The sequence below is a fragment of the Hemicordylus capensis genome, chromosome 5 (genome assembly GCF_027244095.1).
Source record: "Hemicordylus capensis ecotype Gifberg chromosome 5, rHemCap1.1.pri, whole genome shotgun sequence".
In the NCBI taxonomy this organism is placed as follows: domain Eukaryota; kingdom Metazoa; phylum Chordata; class Lepidosauria; order Squamata; family Cordylidae; genus Hemicordylus; species Hemicordylus capensis.
The window spans coordinates 139,509,425-139,528,160 of NC_069661.1; the positions used below are offsets into that span (position 1 = coordinate 139,509,425).

The window sequence follows — 18,736 nt, forward strand, 5'->3', positions numbered from 1 at the left end:
TGCAACCTTGACAATACTGAGCTAGATAGACCAATAGACCAATAGTCTGACTCATTATATGGCAGCTTCCTATGTTCCTATCATCTAATGTTCCTTTCCAGATAATTTTACAAATTTTAATGTTTCCCATACCACATAACTATGTATTCCCCTCCACATTCCATACCAATATATAAGCTGCAATATTTTCCTTAGACCAGCTAAGACTATATAAATGCCAGGCTAATCTATTGTAGACCTTTGTGCTTGAACTGCTGCTGAAATGGACCAGCCAAAACCAACTGGGAGAAGTGACTGTTCCGCCATATTTTTAAACTGTCTCTGAGCACACAAAACTAGTACGTAAAGATGAAGGCCAGGCTGCAACCTTTCCTCCTCTAATCTTCACAGATAGATAAATATGGAAGCATCCAAACATCCAATCCTCAATGTGTGGTATAAAATGGTACAGTAGCATTAGTTGGATCGATTACATGGGTTTGATGATTGTGTGTTTCAGCTCCAGAGCAAAATGACCTTGCTATTCCCATCTCAAGTTAGTTATTACTAGAGATTCTGGCAAACTCCTTGAAGCTCAGGTTAGAAAAAACATTAGGAGTTTGAAAAGGTTGGATTAAAAAAAAAATCATTTCCTAATTTTTTACCCCAGAGAAGTTCCATTAGTGTCCTCTTTCCTAAACCTCATCATCTGTAAGCAAATAACCAGAATAAGGAAGGAAAAGCAAAATTAGTCCCCTCTTATAATTCTTTTATTGTTTTGTAGCCCAAGTATTAGATGCAAGGGATCATATATATAGAGTGGTGGGGGGAGAGGGAGATGTCTAAGAAGTTCTGGAAAAGCTTCTCCACCCAACTCACTTATTTTAGTTTTATGATATGTCTTGTAGTCACCCCAAGCCTCTCTTAACAATAGCTCTTCAGATCAGGGTCAGATTTCTTTTGAGTCTCCAAAATACTTCCTTCAAAATCTTTTGGCAATTTAATGTGCATTTACAATTGCACTGAATTCCCAAATAAATCAGTAAGGACTTGAACCAGAGTTGCCAACTCCAACACTCCACAGTGCATAGCAGTGCCCCCTGAAATGGAACTGGTAGGGTTCTTTTAACTTACTGCCATTTACAGGGGAAAGGTCCTGTAAGGCGCCTGGGCTTAAATGTGCTCTTTACACCATTAATCATCTGAAAAAGCAACTCGATGTTGAGTCATATTAATCACCTTGCTTGAGCAAAGAGGTTTGCTAATGTGCAATATGCACACATCAAAAATGTGAGAACAAGAGTTCTTACACGACTGGTAAAAACTTAACATTGCCCTGTTGTTTGTGTAAAGGGCTGTCAGATCATTTTTTATATGGTCATAGACTGTATTTTCAAGGGAATGATGGATGCTAGGCAACGTTAGAGCCATTCCTTGTCATGCACCATTTGGGAGTGTATTAAATTACCTCTTTGTGTGTTCCAAGTTCTATGTAGCCACAGACCGGGTGGAAAGCGCCCGTACCGCAGACATAAACATGGGTCCTGTTGTAAGGCTGAAGGACTCTGATGAAGTTGGCACATTCTGTCTATTGTGAAAAGAAGGCAGAAATTGTTAATGATATAATGCACTACAAGCAGAACACTTTCATACAGAGTACTTAAGAATGGGTGAAACCAACTGGGGAAAAATTCCTACTCTATAAGCCTGCAACAGCATCTATTCTCTTTAAAAGCAACCATTGTACAGCATCAAGCTAGCAGACACTTTATAAATAATAAACAACAGTAATAATAAAAACTATTTTGGCTTCTCTCAAAATTCCATAGGTAAAGATCTCCAAATTTGCTTCAAATTTTGCTGTAAGGGATGTACTACAAATAGTACACTAGACTTTTTCCTCTCTGCTACCATTTGTCCCTTTTTCATCATTACCACGCATTTTGTCACAATTTGCTACCATCCCCACAAGAGTAATTATGGGTAGGTCATTAGTTGAAATACAGTACCTGAAAGCTGTGCAACTCCAACCACCAGAAATTTTACTTGCCTTCTTGGTAATTATTTTTGCTTTCCAAAATTTTTCAGATGATTCACTTGTGAAATTTGATTCAGATTCAACTTAAATGAAATCTCAATGGCACCTCTAGACTTCACTTTTCTTCTTTTGTTCTCTGCAGACTTAATGTCATTTTATTAGAATCAGCTTTGCCATAAAGCAAGGTGAAGTGGCCACTAGGGATGTGCAAACTGATTCGGGTACAAATTGATTTGTACTCGAATCTAGCTGATTCAGGTGATTTGGAAACAAAACAAATCACCCCTATGGTCCATTGGCTAGATTCAGGTACAAATCGAATCGTGCCTGAGAATCAATTTGAGATTTGGATCCTTCCTATAATTCCCCCAGATTTCCAGCTTTCATTTTTTTAAAAGCTAAGCTCTAGCCCTTGTAGAAGTGTAGTTTTGGAGCAAAATGTGTGGTCACTATTTTTCAAGTGTTTGGATTATTTGGTGTATAATAACTTTCTCCCAATGAATCCCTATGAGGATTCATTACACACCTTCATTTCTTCTATTCATTTTGACTGTATTTTCGACAGTGCCAACTGTCAACTGTCATGTGCCAACTACACCCCAATCCCTCCCACAAGGCAGTGGGGTACTACTCAGTTTATGTTCTAGGATTTTTTTCAAGTGTTTAAGCTCTTTGGTGTCTAATAACCTTTCTTCATAATGAATCCCTATGAGAATTCATGACACATCAAAGAGACGAAACCCCTCAAAAATTCCTAAAATATAAACTGAGTACCCAGTGGCTTGCGGCTTGCGGGGTAGCTGGAACATGGGATGCCACTAATTCCCCACCGCCCCCTGCAAAGCAGTGGGGTCAAAATGAACAGAAGAAATGAAGATGTGTAATGACGATACCAAAGAATCCAAACACTTCAAAAATACCTAAAAAATAAACTGAGTACCCGTGTGTGTGTGTGTGTGTATGTGTGTGTGTGTGTGGTATAGTTGACACATGGCAGGTGACAGTTGGCACTGCCCAATGATAGTCAAAATGAACAAAAGAAATGAAGGCATATAATGAATCCTCATGCTGATTCATTATGAGGAAAGGTTATTAGACACCAAAGAATCTAAACATTTCAATATTCCTAAAACTTAAAATGAGTACCTCACTGGCTTGCAGGTGTGTGTGGGAGTTGACAGTTGGCACTGTCCAATGACAGTCAAAATGAACAGAAGAAATGAAGGTGTGCAATGAATTCTCATAGGGATTCATTATGAGCAAAGACCATTATGAGGAAAAGACCAAAAAATCCGAACACTTGAAAAATAATGACTGCACATTTTGCTCCATAACTCCACTTCTACAAGGGCTAGAGCTTAGCTTTTTCTTTTTTAAAAAATGAAAGTTGGGGATCCATTTTAGGGTTAGGATATGGCAACTTCAAATCCCCATTGTTTCCTATGGTGGACACCCTTGGGGACCTACCCACCACCCAAATTTGGTGCCCATAGGACCTTGTTAAGTGGTCCGAATCAGTCCAAATCTGAATCAAATCAAAGCAAATACAAACAGAATCTGAGGTGATTTGGAGAGGGTAGATTTGGATACAAAACAAATCAGGGGTGATTTTTTTGAGGCACAAATCAAATTTAAAAAATTGATTTGTGCACATCCCTAGCAGCCACAACAAAATGGTAGATTTTGGACTTCCTAAAGACTAGACCAGCAGGAAGTTCTGCTGCACACACATGGTTGAAATGATTAACAGCTACAAGAACCTAGTAGGACACTTTTCTCTTCTTATGGGGCAGATCTGCTGCAAAGCAGTGATGGGTAAAACATAGTCATTGCTGTTTGAAATGGGCTAGATCTTTCTGAGCCTTTGGGGAAAATTCTTGGAAAATGTGTTTTCTGTGAATTCTCCAAAGCCTGGAAAGGCTCTGCATGGGTGATATCTTCTGCTTTGTAGAAGTTCTCAATGCAAATATCACATCAAAATCATAATGAAGAATCGCTATCATTTGGTATCGTGTCTGAACTGACAAATTATTATTTGTAAATGGGCTGCACCAGGAAAATCAGGAGCAAACTTCTGAGCTTATTGCTCATAAGCTAAGTTTCGAGAAGACCAAAAACAAAAACAGATAAGCATATTTAAAACATACTTTGCCTGTTGTACATTATGCGTGGTCTAGTCCAGTGTTTCTCAACCTTTTTGGACTCAAGGACCGCTAAATCATTTTTGCAGAGTGTCAAGGACCGCTACATTCTTTGTGTGCAGTTTCCCGGACCAGCAGTTAGTAAAGGGGTTTCAAGTTTAATTTTATGTTATATATCTAACAGATATGACATCTAACATTGCAATTAAAATAATATCATAAAATAAAATTTGTTAAACAATAAACTGTATTTTATTTACATACTATTTACATACTCATCAAAATGCACACAAGAAATTAAGTTAATGTGAACATTAAAATTTTAAAACTACATGTTTACTTGCTACATGTTTACTTAACCTTTTCCGATTCTTTTCATCGTGTGTGCATCATCACTTATCGGGGGGAAATCCCAGGTGCCCGATATTGTTGTGCGTGCGCGGAATCTCAAGACTTTCCCCTTCTTTCTCTGCAAAGGTGTTTGCTTGTTTTGCTGGGACAGGAAGGTTACACTGAAGAGGCGATTGCACATGCAAGGGCTGGCTTGCTGTGGCGGCCCCAAGCCAGAGGAAGCGCGAAGGGGGCGGGACTCAGCAGAAATGTCCACTCCAGTCCCTGCTGCTGTAGTAGCTGCGGCTGAGGCGGGGCTGGAGAGCGGGGGAAGGCGGGATGGATGGCTATTGCTAAGAGACGAGGAGGGGAGCCGGACTTGTTTGCCTTTAATACGGAGACTTTGAGGCTTAAGAAAAGGCGGGGAAAGGTGCTCCCCTCTCCTCCTGGCAGAAGAGCTCAGGGAGGTGGTGTGTGGCAGGAACCTGCATTTTGTCCAGCTTGCAAAGGGAGAGAAAGGGTGCCTTTTAAGAAGGTCCCTGGAGGAGGAGAGAGGGGAGGCAGCGGGCGTGTGTGGCGCTGTATAAAAGCGAGCCGGCAGCTGCGCGCACCCGGCAGTGCCGCCCCTTTGCTCGCATCAGGCGCCGCTTCTTAAAAGGCACCCTTTCTCTCCCTTTGCAAGCTGGACAAAATGCAGGTTCCTGCCACACACCACCTCCCTGAGCTCTTCTGCCAGGAGGAGAGGGGAGCACCTTTCCCCGCCTTTTCTTAAGCCTCAAAGTCTCCGTATTAAAGGCAAACAAGTCCGGCTCCCCTCCTCGTCTCTTAGCAATAGCCATCCATCCCGCCTTCCCCCGCTCTCCAGCCCCGCCTCAGCCGCAGCTACTACAGCAGCAGGGACTGGAGTGGACATTTCTGCTGAGTCCCGCCCCCTTCGCGCTTCCTCTGGCTTGGGGCCGCCACAGCAAGCCAGCCCTTGCATGTGCAATCGCCTCTTCAGTGCAACCTTCCCTTCCCAGCAAAACAAGCAAACACCTTTGCAGAGAAAGAAGGGGAAAGTCTTAAGATTCCGCGCACGCACAACAATATCGGGCACCTGGGATTTCCCCCCGATAAGTGATTATGCACACACGATGAAAAGAATCGGAAAAGGTTAAGTAAACATGTAGCCTCTTAAATTAAAGCCCACGAGGAGCAGTGGGGAAGGGGCGGCAGGGAGATATCCTGCCGCCCCAATTACACTACGAATTACGGGCACCAGAGCAGGAAAGTGGCGGGAGGGGTAAGTAAACCCTCCCGTCCTCTTAAATATACCCCCCCACCCAGTGCCGGACCGCAGTTGGTCGAAGCAAACACGGACTGCACCAAAAACCGCCATCTTCCCGCCTCGGCACCTCACTTAGTTTTAAGCGAGTAAGTTTAAGCAGCTCACCTCATCAAAGATCTCACACAGAGCACCTTCAAGCGACCAGCAACCACCCGATTCCTCCACTCACTCACTGGGCCATCTTCCCGCCTCAGCACAAGCCCCGCCCCTGCTCCACCCCTATTGGCCACTGACGTTCCAGGAGCCTCGGAAACTGTGTTACTCAACAATGTTGAGTAAGGGGGGCGATGGCAACCCGGACCCGACCGGGATGGCAGCATGTTTAGTGCAAGCTTTTACTGGGGATTGAAAAACAAGCCTATTCTTCGGGGAGCCCTGCCTTCCTAGTCGTGGACCGGCACTCAAGCCTCCGCGGACCGGCAGCGGTCCCCGGACCGGCTGTTGAGAAACACTGGTCTAGTCATGCTTTGTGCTTTAAACTGTGTTAAGGCCAATTCTGGTTAATTAATTAATTAACTGCTTGACTCCAAAGGCTCTAGGTGGTTCACAAAAAGAAACACAACAAAACAAGACGTCAAAAAGCCTGGCTAAAAAAAATGTGTCTTAACGGCTCTTTTGAAGGCAGGTAAAGATGTTAAACTACCAATGTCTATATGGAGCGCATTCCACAGCCCAGGAGCGAGTACAGAAAAGGCATGTGCCCGAGTCACCACCAGACGAGCTGGTGGCATATGGAGATGGACCATCTCAATGACCTTAATGTGCGGTGGGGGTCGTGCAGAAGAAGGCTACATGGTCTGACTTTATAATGTGCAATTCAGGCATGGAACAATGGAGTGGCAGGGCACAAAAGGACCAGGGTGGTGACATTAAGCCTATGAAAATATGGAACCGTCTTTTACTAAATCAGACCTTTGTTTGTCTTAGTCAGTGTGTCTATACTGACAGGCAGTGGCTCTCCAAGCCAAGGTCTTTCCCAGCTGTAGTTGGAAATGTCAGGGATTGAACCTGGGACCTTCTATTTGCAAAGCATGTATTCTATCACTGAGCTATGGCCTTGCCTCAAAGAAGAATCCCATCCAAGCAAATTAGGGGAAATACCATAGCTTAGCAGTATTCCATGTACTACATGCAGGAGATGTAAGAAACATAGGAAGCTGCCTTATACATTGTCAGATCATTGGTCCATCTAGCTCAGGATCGTATACCATGACTAGCAGTGGCTCTCCAAGGTTTCAGGCAGAAATTTTCCCCAGCCCTACCTGGAGATGTCAGGGATGAAACCTGGGACATTCTACTTACAAAGCCAACCCTCTACCATTGAGCTACCGATCCACATTCAGTCCCTGTTAGCTTCAATTAAAAGATTTCTGTTAATAGCAGTGTATCAACTTGAGACCTCAGAGTAGATTTTAATTCTACTCTGACAGCCTCTTGGAGTAGACATTACTGGGTTAGATGGACCAACAGTCTCACTCAGAAGAAAGAAGCATCATCTGTCAATGCTAAATTGTAATTGTGGCTATTGATCAGTTAGGATGTTAATGCAGAAGCCTGCTTTTCTTAATGAAGTATAATCAAGTGAGCTTTGCAGATTCCCAGCAGAAACTGGCTTTTCAAGAGGCACAGATGGAAACAATGTAAAGCCACATGAGTTACAACTCTCTGTGGCTTCAAAGGCTTCTTGCTGAATGACTGAAACCTGCAGGCTACATTCTGTAATTAATAGTCCTCCTCTCCCTCAGCACAAACTTTTACCATAGTTCACTATCCACCTTTCCTGCTCCAGTCCTCATTGTCCTGGAAACATCATTACATAAGGCTGGCTTCAGTCTACTTTGTCAGAGCATTCAAAACAAAATATTCATTAGAAAAGAAAACAACAGGAGAGGCTGCCTTATCAAAGGTTTGGCTCTGTAATCAATCTCTATCAGCCAGTTCCTAACTCTCTGTTACACTTTACCAACATTTTGTCACACTGCAGTGTAACTAAAAAAAAGAAACCCTGAAATGGGGCAATGTAGATAGGAACAGGTTCAATTTTTAATAACAGCAGTAATTAATAAAAACTGCTGCTGTTTAGTTCCCTCCATTTCCATGTGCTTCTTGAGTGGAGGAGAAGGAGATCTAGTCTTGTGGTAGCAAGCATGAATTGTCCCCTTTGCTAAGCAGGGTCTGTCCTGGTTTGCATTTGAATGGGAGACTATATATGTGCACATATGTGTAAGATATTCCCCTCAGGGGATGGGGCCATTCTGGCAAGAGCACCTGCATGCTTGCATGCAGAAGGTTCCAAGTTCTCTCCCTGGCATCTCTAAGATAGGGTTGAGAGAGACTCCTGCCTGCAACTTTGAAGAAGCTACAGCCAGTCTGTGTAGACAATAATGAGCTAGATGGATCAGTGGTCTGACTCAGTATAAACTTCCTATGAGTGCACTCCTCACTTTCTCAAATGCAAGCGCTTGGTTTGCATTTACTGATACGGGGGAAATGAAACACCCTGTACTTTGGTTGTGAAGGCAAAGGCTCACTGTCTGGCTAAACAGAACACACAGAGGCAGAAGGCAGCCCCCAGCTCCTTGAAGTATACAAGCCCTCTTTACAGATACAGTCCATGGTCCTGCCAATGAACATTTTGCTAGTCAAAAATAAATTAGACTGTGGATGATAGTAAGTTAGTTAACACAACACATTTATATACCACCCACTACCATCATCTCCAGGCAGTTGAGAACCACAACCCAAAATATTTAACACATTTAAAACACATATAAAATTTAAAGGGCACACACAATGGAAGGCAATTCGTATTTGCATTGTACTTACATGGGCATCTTTTCCAGCCAATTTGCATAAATCCACTTTATCCTTTGCTGCTGGCCAAACTATCTGTAATACATTTAGAAGTATTTTAGGTTCAGAGGATTTTGCACCACTTGATTTCATTACATTTATGTGCTGATTTAATCATCAGTCACATTTGTATTCTTGCCTTTCCTCCAAGGAGCTCAAAGCAAGACAATCCATTTCTGATCCTCCACTTCATAGTACAGCTGTCTGTGCGGAAGGGATTGGCACTGGGCTCAAGAGTCCTCTTCCACAGCTTCACAGCAGCACAGCACATTGTCTCCTACAAACTTATACAGCCATCCCTCTCCTTCCCATGGTCCAGACCCACAAGTTACTCTTACTCATAGTGAGGTTCAATGCCTTATATCCATTCCACCCATTTGTTCCTCCAAAGAGCCCAGAGCAAGGGTTATAATGGGACTCTTCTGTATTTTCCTCATAACCACCACATGAGGTTGGAAAAGAACAACTTTCTCAAGACAACCAAATGAGCTTTCTGGCTGAACAAGCATTTGAACATGGATGTCCCATAGCTAAACTTGGAGTTTTCCAAACCGAAGTTTTCCAAACCAAGCCGAAGTACACTTTTTTCTAAGGCTGAGCCAAAACACAAACCCTAACTACACAGCCCTTTTTGCAGGATGCAAAGTTGTCCCCTTTTGCCAAGGGGGGGGGGGCTTTGGCTCAAGCATACGGGGACACCCCCTACCTTCCAGCACTGTGTGAGATGAGAAACATGGGGAAGAAGGAGAAGTGGCAGCTTGTTTCTGCTGTCCCTTCCCATTTTTTTTAATTGGGGAAATGTTGGAGGGTATCCTGTCCCTTGCTTTCATTTGTTGTGCAGATTATCAGTCTTTTTGTTCAAATTTCACAGGTAGAATGTCAAATGTAAAGCATGCATATATGTATGTTTAACACCAGTCCTTCATCATTCCTTTTATTCTCTGTGTTCCATATCCTTTCTCCTTTAGATATGGTGGACTACAAATAATATGTTAATAACTATTAGTTATTATGTATTAGATAAATAAATCTATCTAGAAATAAATAAATAGATAGATTTATTTATTTATTTACAAGCCTTTTTCATCTTAATTCAATTTTCCAAGAGGGAAGAGACTTCAAAATTAATTTACATATCATGTTTTATCTGAATATATGATTTCTAGAATAAGGTTCACTTCTCAAGAACAATAGTTAGGTATGAATATGCATGTACAAGATATACCAGTTAAATATTTAAGAAGCACACACACTTTAAGGTATAATCTAAACCAGTGTTTCTCAATGTTTTTGGAGTCATGGACCAGTACATTATTCATGTGCCATTCCTGGATCAGCAGTTAGTAAGGGGGTCAACCCCCTCACCCCCAACCCACTCCCAGGCACCCCCCAAAAAACAATTTCAGGCAGATCTCTGGAGCTCATTTCCAGGCAGCGCTCTCTGTTGGATAATGTTCATTTCGAGGAAGTGAAATGAACGTTATCCAGCAGCAAGGGCTGCCGGAAATGAGCTCTGGAGAGCTCCCGGTGGCCCCTGTCAGCCCAAAATTGTTTTTTTGGGGGGTGATTTTTATTAGTGATGCCTTACCCAAAGCCTTGCGGACCGGCACCAGTCCACGGACCGGTGGTTGAGAAACACTGATTTAAACAGACACACATTTTCTATTTACATGTTTGTTTCACACCTCAAGTACAAAAACAGCCTGAGAAGAACCATCCCCAGTTCAAACCTCAAATGAACTAAACAATTATCCAATAGTATAAATTATTCACAATTATTCACACTTCAATAGTATAAATTAGATGCCACACTCTTTTCACATTCAACACAATCAGCATTACTAAAAGATATTATTAAAATAATATCCAGTTTAACAATTGAAATCTTTGCAAAACATCAAATGTGCCAAGTGGAAACTTCATCCACATCACTCAATGTGGATGAAGTAAACACACCTTCCTAGTTAATGCCTATGTTAAAAAAAGGCTTTAACAGTATCTCTAAAAACCTGCAGGGATGGGCTAACCTACTCATATTTGCTTCTCATGATCTTCCTCATATATTTGAGAGCCAGGGCTTAAAGTATTAAAAAAAAAAAAAAATAGACAAGTCACCATAGGCATACATGCTAGTTAGAATGATATAGTCAGTCATGGCTAACAATCAGGTCACTTGTCTACATTCAGTAGTCTCAATAGCCCTATTCACATGTTATGTTCAGCACTTGGGTGTACAGTGTACATAGATACAGATCAGTACACTGGTACAGTAACTCACATGTTACAGTGAACCCAGGTACAGAAGTACACTTCCTATCTGTACCATGCATTTGAAGGGTCTGTATCCAGGTTTACTTTTAAAATGAACACAGATACATTCATCCATATAGGCATCTGAACACTCATACAGCATAATGTCTGAATTAAGCTAATGTCTGGAAAAGGCTAGTGTTAAGCACTTGGAAAGAATAAATCAGCAACTGTTTAGGGATGTGCAAAAAATTTCGGGCACAGAACGATCTGTGCCCGAAACGAACAATTTCGGGTGATTCGGGGATGAACCTAATCACCCCCGATGTCCCCTGATATTTTTCGGGCACGAGCCGAATCACCCGAATTTCGGACCCAAAAAATTCGGGTGATTCGGTTCATGGCTGATTTTTGGCAATTTTTTAAAGTTTTAGTGACTTTGGGGCAGTTCGGGGGCATAGCATGGGATCTGGGCAAAAGGAGTGGGGTGGGGTGGTAGTGCCTAATGGGTGCAGGCTACCACCCCAGTTTCAGGGGGATTGGGCAAAGGGCTGATTTTTGGTAAATTTCTGAAATTTTCATGTATTTTGGCAGATTGGGGCATATTGGGGCAGAAAGTGGGGCCTGGAGCAGAATAGTGGGGTGGGGTGGTAGTGCCTAATGGGTGGAGGCTACCACCCCAATTTCAGGGGGTTTGGACAAAGGGGTGATTTTTTGAGAATTTTTGAAGTTTTAGTGACTTTGGGGCAGTTTGGGGGCAGAAAGTGGATCTGCCCCAAAGGAGTGGGGTGGGCTGGTAGATAGTGTCTAATGGGTGGAGGCTACCACCCATCCCCAATTTAAGAGTGATTGGGCAGGGGGTGAATTTTGGTGAATTTATTTTTATGAGGTTTGTCTTCATAAGGTGAAGTGTGCTAAATTGTTTACCTCCTCATATTATTCATAGTAAAGGAAAGTGTGAAAAAGTGAAAGTGGGGTCATGAGAGTTGTTTAATTGAAAAAAATCTCATTTGCTATGATAGAATGAGAATTCACACCTCAGAAGTGCCCAGAGCCCATGCTATGCCCCCGAACTGCCCCAAAGTCACTAAAACTTTAAAAATTCGCCAAAAATCAGGATTTTCCCCAATCCCCCTGAAATTGGGGTGGTAGACTCTACCCATTGGGCACTACCACCCCACCCCAAAATTTTGCCCCTGGGCCCCTTTTTACCCCCCCCCGAATCGATTCAGATTCGGATTCAGATTAAATCCGAATCCGAACCGAATCAAGGGTGATTCGGGTGACCCAGATTTGGGCACAAAACAGAACAGGGGTGATTCGGTTCGGGTCCGAGCCGAATCACCCGAAAACCCGAATTGCACACCCCTACAACTGTTAAGTTATGCAAGTAAATGGTTAATGTAGTATGGCAGATCAACCAAATCAACTTTTCATGAGAAATGAAAGGTTGCAAAGGTCTTTTCCAGACTTAGAATCAAATAACCTTTGACTATGCCCTACATTTCAGTTCATATATATAGTATGCAAACTATACATGCAGTGTACTAGTTTTGCCCAATTCTACCCTATCTTCATAACTTATCCAGAGTTATATCATTATATTGTGTATCTTCCTTCTACCACTGCCTAGTTATGTAGAGTGGGGAAACATACATGACAATCACAACAAAGAGGCCCATCAGATCGCAACACAATCACAACACAGAGGCCCGTAACAGTTGTTCAGCCTATGATAATGAGCAAGTGCACACATAGTCACACATGGAGGGATGTAACATCATATAGTATTTTAGCTCTGTGACATGTTTACATGGGGGCAGTGCACCAGGGAGGGAGGTGTGTGCCCACTTGCTCTTCCATTACACGTTGGGTGGCAATGATAGTCTGAATTAGCACATAATGTTACTATATGGAAGATGGAAAACCCATTCATATAGAAGATGCTAACACTTGAATCAGCATCTTCATATATCAATTACAATTTGTAGATCTGCCCTAAAATAAAGCATTACTGCTGTGCAGCCTCAGAGACCTGTATTATGTCTTGAATCTCTTGTGGGGCTTTTATATATTTAGGTTAAAATAATGTACAGGTTTTAGAAAAAGTTGTCATCTGTTCACTTATTTTTCTAGGATATTGTCTCTTTTGAAAATTCAGAATCAAAACTTCCTTCCAGCTTTGTGATTTTTATAATGTGCATCTTTTATCTCAAAGCTCATCATATCTAAAATAGTTCCAAAAATTTAGTAACTGGAAGGAAATTTAAAGGCTTTTATAAAAAGTGGGCCAATATGTTTGGTTAGTAAAGATAAAAGTATTCACCCCACCCCATAGTGCTTTTTTAAAAAAAAAGTACGTTTTGTATCCTGCATCATTTTACACTGGGGCAGACATTTATTTCTAATTAAAGCAACACACTAGAAGCATTGGTCATGAAAGCCTCTCTTGGTACAACAGCAAATCTTTTATCTAAAGGGGAGGTGTATATACATTTTACTAGTTTTGTAATTAACAAAACTGGCGGCAACATTTTGCCTGAAACTCACTATGTACTTTGATTGATTGATTGATTAAGTGCCATCAAGTCGGAGTTGTCTCTTAGTGACCACACAGATAGATTCTCTCAAGGATTATTTGTCCTCAGCGTAGCCTTTAAGGTCTATTAGTGTCATTGCTGTCATAATCGAGTCCATCCACCTTGCTGCTGGCCACCCTCTTCTTCCTTTTCCTTCATTTCCCCTCAGCACTATAGACTTCTCAAGGGAGCTGAGTCTTCACATCATGTGTCTGAAGTATGAGCCTGGTCATTTGTGCCTCAAGTGAAAATTCTGGATTGATTTGTTCTATGATCCATTTGTTTGTATTCCTGGCTGTTCATGGCATCCTCAAAAGTCTTCTCCAGCACCAAAGTTTAAAAGCGTCAATACATTTTCTGTCTTGCTTCTTCAAAGTCCAGCTTTCACATCCATAGAGTGTCATGGGAAAAAATCATTGTCCTAATGATTCTAATCTTTGTAGGTGTAGACATGTCACGGCATTTAAATATCCTTTCCAAGGCCTTCATTGCAACCCTACCAAGTGCTGCAGCATATCTCTTGACTGCTGGATCCTTTGGATTCTTGTCTATAGCATATTTCTTGACTGCTGGATCCTTTACTGTTGACGGTCGATCCTAAAAGGCAAAAGCTATCCACCACTTCAATGTCTTCATTGTCAATTCTGAGGCTGGCTGCTGTACCCGTTGTCATTAGTTGAGTCTTCTTTACATTTAGTTGTAGTCCCATTTTTTCACTGTGCTCCTTGACTTTCATTACTAGAGCTTGCAGATCATCCACATTCTCAGCTATTAGAGTGGTGTCATCAGTGTAGCGCAGGTTATTGATGTTTCTTCCTTCAACTTTAAAATCATGCCCATCTTCTTCCAATCCAGCTTCTCTCAGTATATGTTCAGCATATAAATTGAATAAAGAAGGAGAAAGTATACAGCCTTGTCTTACTCTTTGCCGATCTGGAACCAGTCTGTTTCACCATGTTCTGTCTGGACTGTGGCTTCCTGCCCTAGGTATAAGTTTCTCATGAGAACAATGAGATGTTCTGGGACACCCATTTTCCTAAGGATATTCCAGAACTTGATATGGTCGATGCAATTGAAAGCTTTTCTGTAGTAAAGGACATATTGACTTCTTTTTTTAGTTCTTTGGCTTTCTCAATTATCCTGCGTGCATCAGCAATTAGGGATGTGCAAATTGTAGAGCATTCAGGTGATTTGGAGACAAAACAAATCACCCCTGTGGCCCATTGGCTCAATTCAGGTACAAATCGAATCGTGCCTGATTCTATTCAAATTGATTCGAGATTCGGATCCCTCTGATTAATTCCCCCAGATTCCCAGCTTTCATTTTTTTAAAAAAAGCTAAGCTCTAGTCCTTGTAGAAGTGGAGTTATGGAGCAAAATGTGTGGTCACTATTTTTCAGGTGTTTGGATTCTTTGGTCCATTCAGTACACACTAAAGAGTCTAAACACCTCAAAAATTCCTAAAATATAAACTGAGTACCCAGTAGCTTGTGGGGTAGTTGGAACATGGGATGTCACTAATTCCGCACACCCACCTGCAAAGCAGTGGGGTTAAAATGAACAGAAAAAATGAAGGTGTGTAATGAAGACACCAAAGAATCTAAATATTTCAATATTCCTAAAAATTAAAATGAGTACCCCACTGCCTTACAGGTGTGTGTGTGTGAGGGTGTAGGTGGCAGTTGGCACTGTCCAGTGACAGTCACAATGAACAGAAGAAATGAAGGTGTGCAATGAATCCTCATAGGGATTCATTATGAGGAAAAGTTATTATACATCAAAGAATCCAAATGGTTTAAAAATAATTACTGCACATTATGCTTTTTAAAAAAAAAATGAAAGCTGGGGATACATTTTAGGTTTAGGATATGGCAACTTCGAATCCCCATTGTTTCCTATGGCGGGAATGCTCAAAATCAGCAAAAAAAAAAATCATTAAAAATCAACCAATTGTCCCACTGCCTTGAAATTTGGGTGGTAGGTGGCACACATGGGGACCTACCCAACAACCAAATCTGGGTCCCCTAGAACCTTGTTAAGTCACCTGAATTGGTCCAAATCCAAATCAAATCAAAGCAAATACAAATAGAATCTGGGGTGATTTGGAGGGGGTAGATTTGGATACAAAACAAATCAGGGGTGATTTGTTTTGGGCACAAATCACATAAAAACAATCGATTTGTGCACATCCCTATCAGCAATGATGTCTCTTGTTTCTTGGACTTTTCTGAAACCAGCTTGAACATCCGACATTTCCCTATCCACGTAGAGCTCTAATTTGCGTCGGATGATCCTGAGAATTATTTTGTTAGCATATGACATGAAGGATATTGCGCGATGGTTTGTGCAATCTGTTAAGTCTCCTTTCTTTGATATGGGTATGTAGGCTGACCTCTTCCAATTTGTTGGCCACTGTGCTGTTCTCCAAATTTGCTGGCATGGTTTGGTTAGAGCCTTGATTGATTCTTCTTCTGTTGCCTGCCGTATTTCTGTAGCGATTCTATCAATTTCTGTAGCCTTATGACTTAATGTAATGACTGTAGTGCTGATCTTACTTCATATTCCCGTACTAGAAGTTCTTGCAAGTAGGGAATATCTTCTTGATTACCTTGGATGTTGACATCCCTGCTGTACAGATTTTCAGTATACTCCTTCCATGCACTTACTGGGGAGTAAATAAGATTACTCCTATGGACTTACTGGGGAGTAATCCCCATTGTACTCAATGGGACTTAATTGAAGTAAACATTCACAGGATCAGGCTGTATATGCTGTTATATTGGCCAGACAGGTCAGGAAGCTTTTCACTGATCAACAAGATACTCCCTAAAAAGGCACATATGTCTTGCAGTGTAACACAGGTGGTTCTGAACCACCTGCACCACTGGAAGCATCTAAAACACATGGTTATACTACTGCACAGCACGGCTCTGTCACTAGTACTTGCTGTTGCATAATTGCACTTTGCGCAAAACTTAGCTTTATACCCAATGCAAGTCACATTGCAACAAGACACTGTGTAAGTAGCAGTGGCAGAGCTCTGATGTGTGTGTGAATGTGTGTTTTAGATGCCCACAGCTGCACAGAACTATCCACATTACACTGTGATATACTGTTTGTCAGCCCCCTCACTATACTTTCTCTCCTGTGCAAACTTATGCAATTTAATTTAATTTATTTTATTCACTAATGGATGACTCATACAATCAACCAATTGGGTTAAAAAAAACTTTGACAGCCTTAATTTAAAAAAAAAAAAACCCACTAAGAATAAAATATACACTTGATAGAAACAAGCTACAAAGATGGTTTCTATCTGACAAATCACTTTCATTAACGTGGTTCTTACAGTGATTTATAAATGATAGGAATTAGTTTATCATTTCAATAGATTTCCCCCCCTACTTTTCCAACATAATTAGGACCAGAATTTAAGAAAATAATACACAGAGGAGGTTTCTTAGGGAGGAAAAAGAAACCACTAGGATCCTTATCATAGAATTCCTGTCTCACATCACTTGACCCAAATCCAGGATGAGCAGAATCTTCCAGATGGAATTACACCAATTATTCATTAAACCTAGTGCCAAGGTGCAACACATGACTAGGGTGTTGGGTGTTTTCATTGCTGCGATTTATGACTAACCTGCAAAGGGAGGGTGGGAAAGAGTGCTCTTTACTTTAACCTCCCCCCCCCATATCCATGAGAAATAAAATAAAACCATGTTAGATGGCAATTCTCAGTATCCTGGACTTCCAGAGACAAATCAATTTACTCCAAAATTCAGAAGAACAGGTTGCAAGTAGAAATAAATAGGTTTAGGAAGTGAGTCAGAAATGGTGGAGAGAGAGATGAATGGCAAAAATGAGAGGGGAGGAAAATCAGGGATTTGATTCTTGGAAATAAAACATGAAACAGCTGTAAAAAAAATGTGGTTCCATTATAGGGATCAACTAGGGAAAGTAAAGGAAACAAAATTGCCAATATTGTAATGCCCTTATACTGTACAATTCAATGGTGTTGAATACTGTGTACAGATGTGATTGGCACATCCCAAAAAGGATATTGTAGGGCTGGAAATGGTGATGTTACCAATGTGATCTGAGGCCTTGAGCACCTTCTCTAAGAGGAAACATTCAAGGCTTTTTAGTTAAGAAAAAAGAAACTAAGCATGATAGGGGCTTATCAGAATTATGCATGGTGGATTAATCATGATGGCTGTATGCTACCTTCAGGCGAAGATTCACTATGCCTCTGAATACCAGTTGCAGGGGCTAGTGCAGTAAGAGAGGGCTAATTGCCTTGGTGCCCTGCTTCTGGAGTTCCAAGGGGTATGTGGTGAGCCACTATGGTAATACTTTACTCACTTTTTTTGGAAGCATGCAAGTCATGACTGAGATCAGAGCCTAGATATTATTTTGGACAGGTGCTATAGCTCAGTGGTAGAGCACAATCTTTGCCTGAAAAAGATCCCAGGCTTAGTACCTGACACCCCCAGGCCTTTAATATGCAGATCTTGGATTGTTAGTGCCAATTAAGACAGACAGTACTGAGATGGCCGGACCAACGGCCTGACAAGAATAATGCAACTTTAGATTCTTTAGTGCAGCAATTCTCAAACAATATATGCCTGGGTATATACACTAGTGTGCCTCAAGAGGAACCAAAATGTGTCTTGAGAAATTAATTCACTATTATCCCTTTCAGACATGTGGGATTCTTTCCATTGAGTGGGGGGGAGAAGATGACAGCAGAGTCTGCCCTGACTTAAACAAATACATTATAGATTGTCAAGAGAACTCTCTACATGTGTAGCTATGCATGCAGGCAGGGGCAGATGGGTCTGAAGAATCCACACTGTCCTGCCTCGCTCCCATCCCCTCCTGATGGCCAGCTCACCAACCACTCCTGCTGCTGCCCACCACTGTAATCCTCTCCACAGCAGTGCACTGTGCTGCTCATCCCATGCAGAGTAGTGCTGCTGCTTCCTAGCCTCTTGGGGTTCTGATACTCCTGAGCCAGCTGGGAATGAAGGTGTGCGCATTCCCAGCTGCCTTGGGGTCAGAGCAACAGAAGTCAGCTACCACCCAAGGCGGCAGGCGGCAGTTTCTTTAAGGCAGGATGTGCTTTAAGACACCTCACCCAAACTCGCCCTCTTTGGTTAATCTCAGATCTATTGCATAATGCTGTATAAACGGCTGATCCGAAGACCAGGTCGCCATCCTGCAAATCTCTGTC

At 41.8% G+C, this 18,736-nt stretch overlaps 1 protein-coding gene across 7 annotated transcripts in view; it reads right to left on the minus strand.

Moving 5' to 3' along the window:
* SEMA3D (semaphorin 3D) overlaps positions 1-18,736 on the minus strand; it is a 413,180-nt gene that overhangs the window by 205,040 nt on the left and 189,404 nt on the right. For all 7 annotated transcript variants that reach the window (XM_053254951.1, XM_053254948.1, XM_053254950.1 and 4 more), the window contains exons 4-5: positions 8,642-8,704; positions 1,448-1,567 (exon numbers count right to left, since the gene is read on the minus strand). In XM_053254951.1, the coding sequence (XP_053110926.1) occupies positions 1,448-1,567; positions 8,642-8,704 (183 nt within the window). The remainder of the gene's footprint in view (positions 1-1,447; positions 1,568-8,641; positions 8,705-18,736) is intronic.